The sequence below is a fragment of the Myotis davidii genome, unplaced genomic scaffold (genome assembly GCF_000327345.1).
Source record: "Myotis davidii unplaced genomic scaffold, ASM32734v1 scaffold135, whole genome shotgun sequence".
NCBI lineage: Eukaryota > Metazoa > Chordata > Mammalia > Chiroptera > Vespertilionidae > Myotis > Myotis davidii.
Window position 1 is genome coordinate 6,684,321 of NW_006289813.1, and position 14,202 is coordinate 6,698,522.

At 37.8% G+C, this 14,202-nt stretch overlaps 1 protein-coding gene across 1 annotated transcript in view; it reads left to right on the forward strand.

Annotated features, from left to right (window-relative positions):
* The first annotated feature begins 9,281 nt into the window (after positions 1–9,281).
* The window catches only part of PDE4D (phosphodiesterase 4D), a 1,003,569-nt gene continuing 998,648 nt past the window's right edge, over positions 9,282–14,202 (forward strand). Inside the window, exon 1 of the mRNA XM_006762435.2 lies at positions 9,282–9,412. Within this exon, the coding sequence (XP_006762498.1) occupies positions 9,371–9,412 (42 nt within the window). The 5' untranslated portion in view covers positions 9,282–9,370. The remainder of the gene's footprint in view (positions 9,413–14,202) is intronic.

Here is a 14,202-nt window from a genome sequence, read left to right on the forward strand (position 1 = left end):
AGCAGGCGATGACACATCCCATAAGAGGCTCCTTCCATCTTGAGCCTCAGGCCAGCAGACTATGCACCACGCTGGCCTATGATTCACAGGACAAAACTGCTCCTGTCACCTCCCACTGCCCTGGCCTGGAAGGGCACCGTAATGCGGCAGTGGGAGGATATGGTTAGGAAAGTCATTGAAAAGAAGCTTCTGTTGTAACTGTTCTTGCTGCAGCAGGAAACTAAAACCAGAGCGGAGTATTCTCATTTGTGAGAGATGAAATGGAAAGTCCCTGACCTTTTATTTAGGGGAAGAGTTGTGTTGTGGAGATCTGCAATTATTTCAGGTGGGGGAAAAGTTACAAAGCATGGAATTTTAGAAAGAAATGTAATTTATTTGCTGCTAAATGACTCAGCTTGACCATTTTGAAATACTGGTCAAGGAGAGCGTTGAAAGAGAGGGTATTTTGGCATTTCCATACCCTTGGAACTGAAGAATTGGCCTACCTGGGAGCCAAATGATGTAGTTTATTTTCCAAAATGTCAATTATTTCATAATAAATTTGTACTGACATCAAAAGGGGCTTGTGTTCTCTTATATAAGTGTGATCACCTGCATATTATTCATTTAACGACATTACGAAACACTGTGGGTGCGGACTTCTATGGCCACCTCTTCTGCAGGCACAGAGGTCTGACCAGATGTGCAAACAAGATGAAAGGAACTGTTAGTCCCTACTTTCATGTTCTTTTCCTTCTACTTGGGAAACAACATCAATATATGAAATGGCATTTGAACAACTTAAAGCAAAGTGTTCGCAAGAGCAGAATAACTCGGAATAGGCTTTGAAGCCATTAGGTATATGAATCACTTTCTGCCTCCTCTGGGTCCCACACCAGCTATTCTGAGCCTCTGTCAGAGCACTCCGTGCGTTGTGCTATTTGTCTTTCTCCCCCACTAGTCTATGAGCTACTTGTAGAGAGAGATTTTATCATATTTATCTTTTCATCCCTGGACCCTAGCACAGTTCATTGCTTACCACAAGTGCCTAGTAAATGTCTATTGAGTGAGTAAGAGGGACTGCTGTTATCATTCTGGGGGAGGAGAAGGGAATAGAATGATGGTTTTGTATGAGTATAAGCTACACAGAAAAATATTTGATCCTTTTTAGTCTAGAGACAAAATGTGCTTTCCTTCTCGTAATTCTAGTCAAGGGAAGCAGTTCAATTTGGCAGAATTCAGTAAAAATTTATTGAGCATATGTTACATTGTGATTATATATATAAACATAAAATGTTTTCTTCTCTCAAGGGTCTTAGAGTCCAGGGTAGCAGTGGCAGTGAGATACAGAACATTTCAGTATATTTGACAAATACACTGTTGGGAACATTCAGAAGGCATTAAAGAAAGACTTTGGTTCAGGCTTGCAAAGGGGGTTGGGGTGAGGATATTGGGAGAATTAAGAAACTCAGGAGGAGATGACATCTCAGCTGAGTGTTGAAGCAGGAGTAGGTAAGTGAAGATGGAGGAAGTGGATCTGAGGAAGAGGAAGAGAAAGAAACAATAAAGAACAAGGACTTAGATGTGGGAAACAGCATGGAGTATGTGGGGTTCATTATAGCAAGTGAGGAAAATACAAATTATAGAAAGATAAATAGGCAGTAATGATGACAAGGAGGTACCTATTAGGAGCTACCTGAAATAGTGTAGGTAAAAGTCTGAAAAAGGGTATTGGCAGTATACTTGCAAAGAGAAGATAGTGCTGAGAAATATTTCCTATAGCAGGATGTGATCACTGATTGAGTATGGGTGATCAGGGAGTTGGAGAGTCTCAGGATTTTGGTTTGGGTGGATGGTGGTACCATTAACTGAGAAAGAGAGAATAAGAGAAGGAACATATTTACTAGTGAAGAAAGAAAAAATGTTGAGTTCGTATAGGGACATGTTGTATTTGAGATACTTGTGGGTCTTCCAAGTGGAGATCTCTGGCAAGCTTCTGAATGTAAAAATTTGAAAGCTCAGGAGAAATCAAGGTATGACATATACATATACATTATTTGCATACCTATATGTATTATTAGCAAATATTTAGCAGATCAAACAATGAACACTAATGGATTGCCCAGGGATATAATGTAGAGCAGAGATTTTCAAGTGCCAATCAATAATATGGTACTCTGTAAGCTTCATGAGTATTATCCAGAGAATAGATAAAAAACAGATTTTTCTGGAACTCTCCTGGAAATTCTGATTCATTAGTGGAGGGTCAGAAATCTGATTTTTATAGAATTCCCCAGGTAACTTTGGTATGCAGTCATGTTTGAGAAGAAGAGTAAGAGCAGTGGCTTTATTCACATTTAAGGAGAGAACACAAGAAGACCCCCATAGAGTAGAAAGAAGTTAAGCAATCGGAACCAGCAGAGAGTGATATCACAGAAGACAAGGGAGGAGAGAGTTTCTAGAAAAAAAATTTTCCAATATTATAATAGTAAATTCTATTAAAAGAATTTGTGAAGAGTTTGTTATATTTGGCAATATGAAGGTCAAGGATTTTTAGAAAGAAGTTGTAGAAAGAGCAAAACCAGGTTGCAATGGATTGACGGGTAGAGGGTAGGAGTAAGGAGGTGGAGAAAGCAATAGACAATACTTTCAAATAACTTGATTATGGAGAGAATGATATTTGGAGTGGAGAGAATATAATTTTTTTTACAAGAGGAGAAATTATGGAGATAGTAGTGAGAGTATGAGAGGAAGGAGCCAGAAAGATAGAACAGATAGGGGGAAGGAAGATAGTAAGTAGAAGACATGACTGAACATGGGTAGAAAAACACTTCATCCTCTCAGACAGGAGAAATTCCTTCATCCTCTCAAGGAGGTAAGAAAAGGTGAGGTGGGGTGAGACAGGAAGCTGAGGTGTAATTTTTGATTCAATGTTAAGGAAGACATAGAGAAGAGGCTCGAATAGTTCAAAGCTTATTGAAGGTAAACCTAGATAAAGAAAGAAATTATTAATTTATTTTATGAATTTTTCTGTTGCAAATTGTGACAGCCATATCCTCTCCATTGCATTTTTCTCTATTTATAATGCACATGAAAATATTTTATGGATTGAGTTCCTGTTTGTCCTGCACAACTCAAATCTCTTGTTTGCTGTTTCAGTTCATTATTTGTGTTGCTCTGAGTTCTATGTGTTTTGCTTTTCTGGAAACTAGCAAAAGGGGACCTCAATAACGGTTTGAATTTTTAGGTGAAGAAGAGTCTGAAGATTTTATTTGGCTAGTAACCATTAAGGGGGTTACGGTGGGAGAAGAGGATGGAATAGCAGGGTTAGCAAGAGAGAACTTAGTTTTTGGCCATCATTTTCCAGCTAAGCCCTTCTACCATTCAGTAGAGTCCCAAAAGGCAAAGCCAAACACTATGTATGAAATAGCAAAGTTGGACACTCCATTCACACTGAATGGACAATGCAACAACCTCCTGGAAAAATCATACCAACAAAAGCTTAGCACTTAAAGGATACTCTCAAGTAGAAAAAGATAGTAATGACTTGTTTTATATTCACTCAATTACTTTCCTTTACTGATTTTTGAGTATTTTGTTTTCCCAAATGCTGAGAATTTAAGAAGCCAAAGAATGTGGAAGAAAGAACAAAACCCCTCATAATACTTGTATCTAAATACAACTACTAATATTTTCCTATATTTATTTCCAGTCTTTTCTCTATATATAATTTTTATAAGATAATATTATCCATACCACATTAATTTTATTTTTCACATTATAGCAGAAGCATTTTTTCATATCATTAAAATATATTATAATATATATACTAGTATATTATTTTTAAATGCATAGTACATCATGAGGTTTCTCATATTTTAGTTAACTATTTCCTTAGCTAAATCTTGGCTCTGCTATTTACTAGGCTATTTAGTTAACTTATTGGACATCTAAAATATTTCCAAATTTTCATTATTATAAGTTGCATTGCTAAGAAGACCTTTGAATATAAAGCACTTTCTGTACTTCAGGTTACTTTCTGAATTACTATATAAAACGTATTACACCATTATAGCTTTGTACTTATTATCAAATTCCTTTCCAGAGACTTATGTTATTATGAAGCTGATAAGCAATATATAAAATGGGTATATAGTCAATAATATTCTCCCACTTCTAGGAATATATCCCAAGAAACTAGAAACACCAATTGGAAAGGATATATGCACCCCTATGTTCATAACAGCACAATTCACCATAGCTAAGATTTGGAAACAGCCGAAGTGCCCCTCAGTAGATGAGTGGACTAAAAAAATGGTACATCTACACAATGGAATACTACACTGCGATAAAAAAGGAGTTCTTACCATTTGCAACAGCATGGATGGAACTGGAGAGCATTATGCTAAGCAAAATAAGCCAGTCAGAGAAAGATAAATATCACATGGTCTCACTCATTTATGGAATATAATGAACAACATAGACTGATGAACAAAACAGATCCAGAGACAGAGAAACATCAACCAGACCATTAAACCTCAGTGGGAAGATAGTGGAGGGTGGGGGTCAGGGGGAGAGATCAACCAAAGGACTTATATGCATGCATATAGGCCTAACCAATGGACACAGACACCAGGGAGGTGAGGGCATGAGTGAGGGGGAGTGGGGGGTAATGTGGGGATAAGGACACATATGTAATAACTTAATCAATAAAGAAATAAAAAAGACTCTTTCTTGATCCAGATCTAATGGTGACCGCAGAGGTTTCCTATGGTCTTTCCCCCAGGGTGCCCTGTGAAGGCTGTCCCTTCACTTTCTGAGAGATCATCTAATGAATCCTTATAACAACCCTGTGAGGTGGGCTGGTCTCCAGGCTGCAGAGAAGCAAGCAAATGGCAGAGAAAGAAAAAGAAGAGAGTTTTCTAATACCATACAGCTTGTGCATGTGACCTTGGGATGAAAGTAGAACTTATTTCTTCTGATGCCCAGTCCAGGGCTTTTTCCATTATCTAAATCCTTAATCTCTGGGAAAGAACCTGTCTTAACTCCCTTATCCTTTCATCAAAGCAGCAAGATTTGTTCAGGTGCTCCAGCTCAGGTTCCTTCTCAGAATGTTTCTGCACCCACCGGCTCTGTTCATTTTTATTTCTGAAGTGTTCCCTCTGCAGGAGCTGACTCTACTTCTCCCCAATTAACTTTTATGTGCAAATTCCTGTAGTAATGAAATTGCATTTGTGAGTGCTCTCTCACCTGGTTTCTTTATAGTGCACCTGGAGGAAGAATGCATTTCTGCGGCCTTACAGCATCCTCTTTGCTGAGGGAGGAATTTGTAGGACTGCCTTCCTGAAAGAAAACCTTTTATTGTTTTATTTTTTTTATTTTTCTTTATTGATTAAGGTATTACATATCTGTCCTTATCCCCCCCATTGCTCCTCACAGCCCCTCCATGCCTTACCCCCTGGTTTCTGTGCCCATTGGTTAGGCTTATATGCATGCACAAAAGTCCTTTGGTTGATCTCTCTCCCTTACCCTCACCCTCCCCTCCCTTGCCTCTGAGGAAAGTAAACCTTTTAAATCAAACATTCCTTGGCTTAGGCACAACTCTGATATTTGCAGAGGTTACCACTTGTTGATAATTAAAATGCACTGGTTCGTGATATTGGCAGCTAAGCACTGTGGCAGGGTAGAAAAAACATGGACTTTGAAGCCAGACAAATAGGGTTTGAATCTTGGCTCTGCTATTTACTGGGCAATTCAGTTAACTTGTTGGAGCTGATTTCCCCTTTTCACAATTGGGTAATAGAGTAACGATATCTACCTCACAGGGCTACTGTGAGGATTAAGGATAAATAATAGATATTTTTCTTATGATGAACTGAGATAGCAGGAAAGTGCAGTCCTCTCCAGAGAAATCAGGTCAAATGTGTGTGGCACTTCTTCTAGGTCCCCTCCCGCCTGCCCCACCCTGGGAAGCTTTCTGTCCTGGGAGGCTGACGCTCTGTTGCATTTTTGCGGTGGGGAGTCCCAGCAGGAGATCAGAAGGAGGCAGCAGAATGAGATCATGTCCATCTCCTTCCTTTCAGAGTCCCCCAGAATGTGTCCCAGAGAATGATCTCCATTTTCAAGGCAGTTCCCACCCTCTATGACCCTCAGCTCTTAGGTATTGGTGGCCCATCCCTCTCCTGTCCCTACAGCTTGGGGGTGGTAAGAACTGCATTATCAGCTGTCCAAGAACGGCACCATCCTCGGTGGGTTCCACTTCTCTACTCACATCTTCTTTAATAGTCTCTTTACTAAACCCTCCATGAATGGAATGACCCTAATATGAGTGTAGTGTCTTATTACTCCTGGGATCCTAATGGACACATTGTCCATTATTGTGTAGTCGAGAGTATATTTGCTGTTAGAGCATCAGCCCAGCACGCCAAGGTTGTGGGTTCGAGCTCCAGTTCAGGGCACATACAAGAATCAACTGAATGCCTAATGCAACAACAATTGAAGTTTCTCGCTCCCTTCCTCTTTCTCTCTTGCAAGTCAATAAATAAATTTTTAAAAAATGAAAGTACATTTGCCTACGTTTTTTATTTGATGGAGTTTGGCACTTATGAAAGTGCATCTGCCTAAGTTTGTCTTATTTGAGGGAGTTTGGCACTTTTAGGAAACAATAAGAATGGGTGGTGGTTGTTGCTTGCCATTTGACAGAAGAAAAAGATAGTAATGAAGGATGGTGATGACACAACTTTATACACATTAAAACTCATTTAAACACGGCAAGCAACAGCATGAGTATTAGCATCTCCCTTTTGCAGGTCTGGAGAAAGCTCAGAGAGGTTAAGTAACTTACCTAAAGCTACACAGAATGCAATTAAAGAGCCGTCGTTCTAACCTATTGGTTCCAAGGTCCACACTGTTATAGTGAGGCCCTGGTACCTCCTAGGTAGTTATAAAGGCTGAGAAGGGCCACCCCATCAGCTCTCATTTTTCAATTAAATCCATTTGCCTTTTTCAATTTCTTTATGTTACAAATTCCTATAGGAAATTATCTATTAATGATGGTCTTTAAATGATGTCAAGATAAATTTGTTAAAAATATGATTAATTTAGGAAAGCCTCAGGTCAAATCCATAATTTGTCTGATTTCATTTGTTAACTAAAAACCATTGCATCTCTAACCCGCCTTTCCATGGTTGCCCCCAAGGGTACTCATTAAATACTAAATGGGTGATGAGATATTTTGAATGAGTTTTTCTTTGATAGTATGTAAGCTTTCTACAGCATTTAGGGGATTTTATCCCCTCCTCCCAAGGTATAGAATATTTAGTTAGTTCACAGTTTATATTATTTCTGCCCACTTCTTAAATTAATCTAGGTGAGTAATGCAATTTTACATTTTCTGAGAGCTAATAAAATGCTTGGCATTGGAACTAATCATTAAGGTGACTAAATTCCTGGAGGTATACTAGCTGAGAACTTGGTATTTGTGGGTCAGCTCTTTCTACAGATGAATAATGTGTCAGTTAGGGTCCCAGGAGTAAGCCCTATACCCTTAAAAATCCATATGCACTCCAAGAACCATATGTATCCTAGCAACACATATTCACGGTGCACATTGTTCTCTAACTTCAGGTAAGCATTTTCATTGACCCCAGAAGAAAGCTTTGTTCCTCACTGCTCTTTAGGGCATTGCATCTAAGCATACTCTTAGGTGTCTAGGCATAGTCCTAGCAATAATAAACTCTGTTTCTCTAATTCTAGCTCTACCTTGCTATTGTGGGGTCTCTGGCCTTGTTAAAAAAATATCGCCCTTTTATTTTTGTAAGTCTTGAGGACTGATTTCCTGTTCCAAACAAATCTTTGATCCTTGAGAGTGTGCCACTGCTGATTGCTGAAGAGCTTAGTGCAGGTCCCTTCCCACTGGCATGGGGAACCATTGGGTCCTCCCGCAGTTGAGGGCAGGCTTCCTCCAGGGGCCCACAGAGGTGCTGTGTTCCATGGAGTCCTCCCTCCTTTTGGTGTGTATGCTTTTAAAAATACATATAGTCACTTCACTTTGTTTATTTTTTGAATTATTATATAATTCACACTGCTCTGTACTTTGATATTTTTCAACCATTTTACCAAAACAAACTCCTTTAGACCTTGATCACTGTTATTCATTTCCATAAACCTCAGACACAAATCTTTTGAGATGCTTAGAAGAAACCCAAAATGATAGAATACATGCTGTCGTTAGAATCAGTCTGCCCTTATAGAGTCTGCCCACATCTACAAGATCAGAGTTTTGGTCAAGCATGTTTGCCTCATCCCTGTTCCCTTAGAGCAGTGGTTGGCAAACTGCGGCTCGCGAGCCACATGCGGCTCTTTGGCCCCTTAAGTGTGGCTCTTCCACAAAATAGACTTTTGCGCATGGGCCACGAAGTTTCAATCGCACTGTACATGCGCGCTTGCACGTGGTATTTTGCCGACCACTGCCTTAGAGTGATTTCTTTCCTAAAAGGCATCTCAACCCACATGCAAATATACCCTATGAATTTGTAAGTCATGTTCAAATATAGCTGAATATCAGAATGAATACAGCACCATAGTTATTCTATTTGCTTTTTCTTCCCAATCAAAACAGAGAATTTCCTTCTTTGTGTCTAGTGTAAAGTGTAGGTTAGGTTATGAGGCTAGTCTGTCATTCAAGTGGCAACTGCTCTAGAATATTCATTGCAAATTAGTTATTGTTAACTAGGTAAGCACTTCCTCCAAATCATTCCTTATAATCTCTTTGAATCAAAATGGTAGAGAACTCACTAAATTTACTTAAGGGCGACTGGGATGGCTCACTGTACTGTGGGTTATTGCTAATAAGCCAAGAGGCCATGATGTAGTGGTCAGAGGGCTCTCAGATGTAGACAAGAGCCCTCCGGCAGTGGACAAAGCTACCTTCCATCCATTGGTGGAAATCTGAGGGGTCCCTAGCTGTACCAGCAAGAATTATCAAATACCCAATACAGTCTGTGTTTTCATTACATACATATAACTTTAGGTTGTGGCTACCATACCTATTTTTTTTCAGCCACTAGAGTAGGCTTGAATATTTAATAGAAAACAGATGGTACTTGAAATCTCTAACATTTAACAAAAGCTGTTTTGGAACTGTTGCTTGGGTTCACTTTTACTGCTTTAAACACAGCATCATTTTAGCCTGTTCTGATGAATGATTTAAGAGTTACTGTCCTACTCTAAGACAGTATTTCGAAGCACACATGTTAATCATACACTTGATTAAACATTTCCTTGCCTTTCTCTTCAGAATGCCAGTTGGCTTTTGAGTGGATAATTGTTGCAGTGAGAGCAGTGACGTTGGAAACAACCATTGCCTGTTTGAGTTACTTAAGACACCACCATGCAAAGAAATACTTCTGATTTGCTTTCTCGGAACAAAAGTGTAAGTACCCTTTGTTTTCATTTCTTTTTTTTGTAAAAATGTGTACATGTAACTTTTTACTGTTTGTATTTTAATACTGTGCTATCATAATCAGGCTTGTGAGCAACCCTTGGTTCACTTTTAGTTCTCAGACTGTGTACAGCTTATGAACAAGTGAGGATTTGTTCATTTATGTGACTCGGTTGACATTTGATGGGAATTCTCTCTTAGCCATTTGTATGCTTTACCATTCATTAGCCTACTGGCATGATATGAGACACCCTGATTTTGAGGTGTATGCAGAAATATGATTAAAAATTGAAACTGAAGAGATTTATGTCTTATATATCAAACTTTGTAGATAAGTCCAAAAGAATAAATTGAATTTAACATCACTAGGTACTTCAATCAATCACATTCTGTAAGTTCATGTATACAGTGAATAATGCAAATACTTGATCAGTGGGGCATAACTTTCAGGAGCTTTCTATCCTGGCATATGTCTTTAATCTCTCTCCTCCTTTAAAACGTATTTTAAGTAAACATTCTCAGGGCCCTGAAGGAGATTAACCCTTTATTTCCAATTACCAACTGAGTGTTCTTAGGGTACCAAGTTAGTGATATGTTTTAGATTTCTATTAAGTCATGAAAGAAAGCATAAACAAATAGAGCAATTCAAAGCTATACAAGGCAGGGATAAAAGTAGACTGTTAATTTCCATCAGGCAAGTTCTAAGAACATGTGCCTTTGTTCATTTACCCAAGGGGGAAAAAGCATCCAAACAGATGTAGTTGTGACGTAGGAACATTCATTTGAAGGCATCAGAAAAACCACAAATGCAAACACATTTCTCTAGTATGGAGAGTCTTTGTGTTACAACAGTAATTCTGTTGTGATGCCTAAGACCATCTTTAATTCTTCCTGTAGTTACTGTCCAGCTTTTAAGGGTAACTAAGGCAGAATTATGTGGAAAGGAAAGTATAGTGTGTCCAATAGGGTTTCTTTAAAATGGGGATATATCCAGAAGTGTGCCAGTTCTTTGACTGAATACTGATTGTGTTTAATACCCAATCAAGGAAATTCAATGAACTCCGAGGGGATATTCAGATTCATTTGTTTTATTGGTTGGTGTTTGGTTGTATGCATTATTACATAAAATAAAGAGCCATGGCTTGGAGCCTGGAATTCCCTCGATTATTAAACAGTTGCTCATTGGAAAAGGAGGTGACCTGCATACGAATTAAAAAACTGCAAACACATCTTTCTGTTACTGAGCTTTTCTTATTTAAGTTAAATACAAAGCAAGTCACTCACTTAATTCTTCTTTTATTGAGTTTCAGAGACATATGATATGAAAAAACGTGTAAAGGCAAAGGGGAGAATATTTTGGATAATTAAAAATATATCGTTAAGAATATCCCTGTTCTTTGAGGAAAACATTCTAAAAGCAAATGATTAACTGAGCCATGACTTTAAGGAACTGCGAGTACATAATTATGCTAGGAGATTTCCTATTTAAACCAGCTTAATGCAAAAATTTTCATCTTGGTGGAAAGGCTCATGCTGCCCAGATTAGGAGGAATGGAGTTGCCTACATGTATCCCAATGTAAACAGCAGAGCTGTCATTTCACTGCTTCTTTGCTTCTTGAAAATCCACTGGCATACAGAGCATGCTTCCACTTAATTAAACGACTCTAAGCAGGAGACTGTCGTTGATCAGAGAAAAGAGTCCGACGTTTTGATTAGTTAGAAGTTGTTACCTTAGAGTTTCAAAAGTTTGTTTTGCACTGGTCTAAAAATGTCAGCCTCCCACCCCTTAAATCTTTGCCGTAATAAAAATCCAAAATTGTACACATAAAGGTAGGTTTTTTTCCCTGTGTTCAATGAGGAAAGTTTAAAGAATTAATGTGATTTAGAATCTGTGTGGTTTTTTTTTGGCATTTGAAAATCCAGAGAGAATGTTCTAAATGTTAGAACAGCCTCTGCTTCTCCCTGTGTGTCTCTGTGTATCTTGTAGCTGTCATTGTGCAAAGGCATACAAATGAGGGGGAAACAAGACTTCCTTTACATGGTCATCTTGTTTATCCCTGAACACTTAAATCAGTGTTCATGTTTTTCTACTCACATTCAAGACCTGATGCAGTGTCCCTTTTAATGATTAATGCTCTGAATTCTTCCTTTATTTGAGAGGGGTCCATGAACAATTTTAGCTATAAAAATATAAGCAAACCATTTTTTTTCTATTTAAAGTGACCTTTTGCTAATTATGGAGGATTATTTGTGGTTGCAATGGGTAAAAAAGGGAGGGACCGAGCCTGTGGGCATTACCAAAGTAAGGGATGGTCCCACGTCTATGCACTTATGGTCTGCTGTGGGAGACAGGCGTTCATCAAATCACGCAAATAAGTGTAACAATTCTCCACCATGTCTCCTTTCATGGGTCTCCTTTCAACCTGTCCTCATGCGGGATGGCCTCTTTCCTCATCCTAGAATATAAACTGCCTGAGGACAGGGGCCTTGCCTTCACATAGCTGATAATTATGTGTTAGCAAGATGAGTGAATAAATAAACCATGATAGCTGCTGAGAGAAGCTTCTTAGCACAAGGCAGTATGTAATAGGAGGACCTGGCCTAATCGTGGAGGTCAGGCAAGGCTTCCCCAAATTAAGATGATTGAGAGCTACGATGGGGTAAGTTAGCTTAACAAGACAAAGTAGGAGTGAAGGGCTTCTAGGAAAAGTTAACATACATGCAATGACTCTATAGTGGGAGGAAAAATGGTGGCTTCAACGTCATGAATAAAGGCTAGAATAACTAACTTCTTAGTGGCAATGATAGGAAGATAGAGGAAACTGGACACATTTAAGAGATATTTAGAAGAAAAAAATGATAGAGCTTTTGGTAAGGCTTTGGATTTGAGATGGAGGGGATAGGAATGTGTGGAAGGTGACTCCTGGGCTTCTGGTGTTCTTACAGGATGGATGTGGTCCTTCTACCCAGATGGAAACACTGAGTGAACACCAAAGAGGACATGAGGACGTGTTAAGATATAGGAACCTGGAGAGCAATATGTACATTTAGAAATTTTGATTTATTGTTAAATTTATATCCCCAAAAGGTTGTTGATTAAATATAGATAAAAAGAGGGATAATTTTATTAAATTGTTTTTTACTCATGCAAGTTTGAGCCCAAGCTATCTTTACTAGATATACAAGTTGCCATTTACCGAATTAAAATTCTTATGTAGCACCCCAATACATCTCTAGGAACTCAAGATGTTAAAATGGGTAGAAATATAGTGACAATCATTTCTAATTTAATTTTTCATTTATTGGAAAGACTATCTATTCCTGCAAAATATCATGTGGAGAAAGTGCTTAGAAATAGCAGCCTTAAGCATATTCTCTTATTTCATCATGAATAAGCAAAACAAGACCTATCTTAGTTATTAAAAACTTCCAAGTATCATTTCATAAAAGCAAGTTTCCCCTCCATTATTTCTGATGCTATAATGTAGTTAGCTTTGATCTGTACTTTAATATATATTGAGTTCCTAAACCAAGAAATAATTTAAAAATTTAATTATTTAAAAAGATTAATTCAAAGTAAGTCAAATAGCATAAACTACATTAATTGAAAGTAAATCAAAGTGATTATATATATATTTAAATAAAGCTACTATGAACATTCATGTACAAGTTTTTTAAAAAAAATATATATATTTTTATTGACCACTTATATTTCTGATTAAATTGAAAATATCTAAATGAGTAAAATATCATTAATATTATTAAATATTATATTATAGTCAGACTTTTATAATAAATGAACCTAAATTAAAATATCTTAAGACCAATATATGGTTTTATATATGACAATGAAAGAAGTCCATACATTTAAAAAGTGGGCAGCTATCCTACAACACATTGCACATAAATTGAAACTGACAGAAAGCAAATAATTTAAGCTTTACATCTTGACTTACATCATTTGTTTTTAGAATACTTGGTATTAACATTTATTTGTTATAAAAAAAGGTTCACTGAACTTTATGGGGCTTGTAAAGTTTATAGAATTTCTGATATATAATTTCTTACTTATTCTAGTTAGAAGAGAACTTAAAGATTTTCTGATTCATTCCTTCTATATTTTTCTGATAATGAAATTAAAATTGAGGCCTAGGGAGGTGAAATGACTTGCCTGAGTGGTGGCTTGATTTAGTTAAAAAAATGTGGGCTTTAAAATTATTCAGAATTTGTCTTTCCATGACTAGCTCATTTCACTTAGCATAATATTCTCCAGATCCACCCATGCTATCCTAAAGATAAGATTTCCATCCTTTGAGACAGCATGGAGGGGCCTGGAGAGTATTATGCTATACGAAATAAGCCAGACAGAGAAAAGACAAGTATCACATGATCTCAATCATATGTGAAATCTACTGAACAAAATAGATCCAGAGACATGGAAACATGGAACAGACTGTGGGTGGGTGGGTGGATGAGAAGAGATCAACCAAAGAACTCCCATGCATTTATGCATAACCCATGAACACAGACAATAGGGTGGTGAGGCCTTGTGTGTGTGGGTTGCGGGGAGAGGGGGGTTAGAACATTTGTGATACTTTCAACAATAAAGATTTAAATAATTAAAAAAGGATAAGATTTGCTTCATTTTTTTTTTTAAGGCTGACTAGTATTCCATTGTGTAAATGTACAACAGCCTTTTTATCCACTTATCTACTGACTAGAGGCTCAGTGCATGAAATTTATGCACTGGGGGGGGGGGGGGCTCCCCCCAGCCCACCCC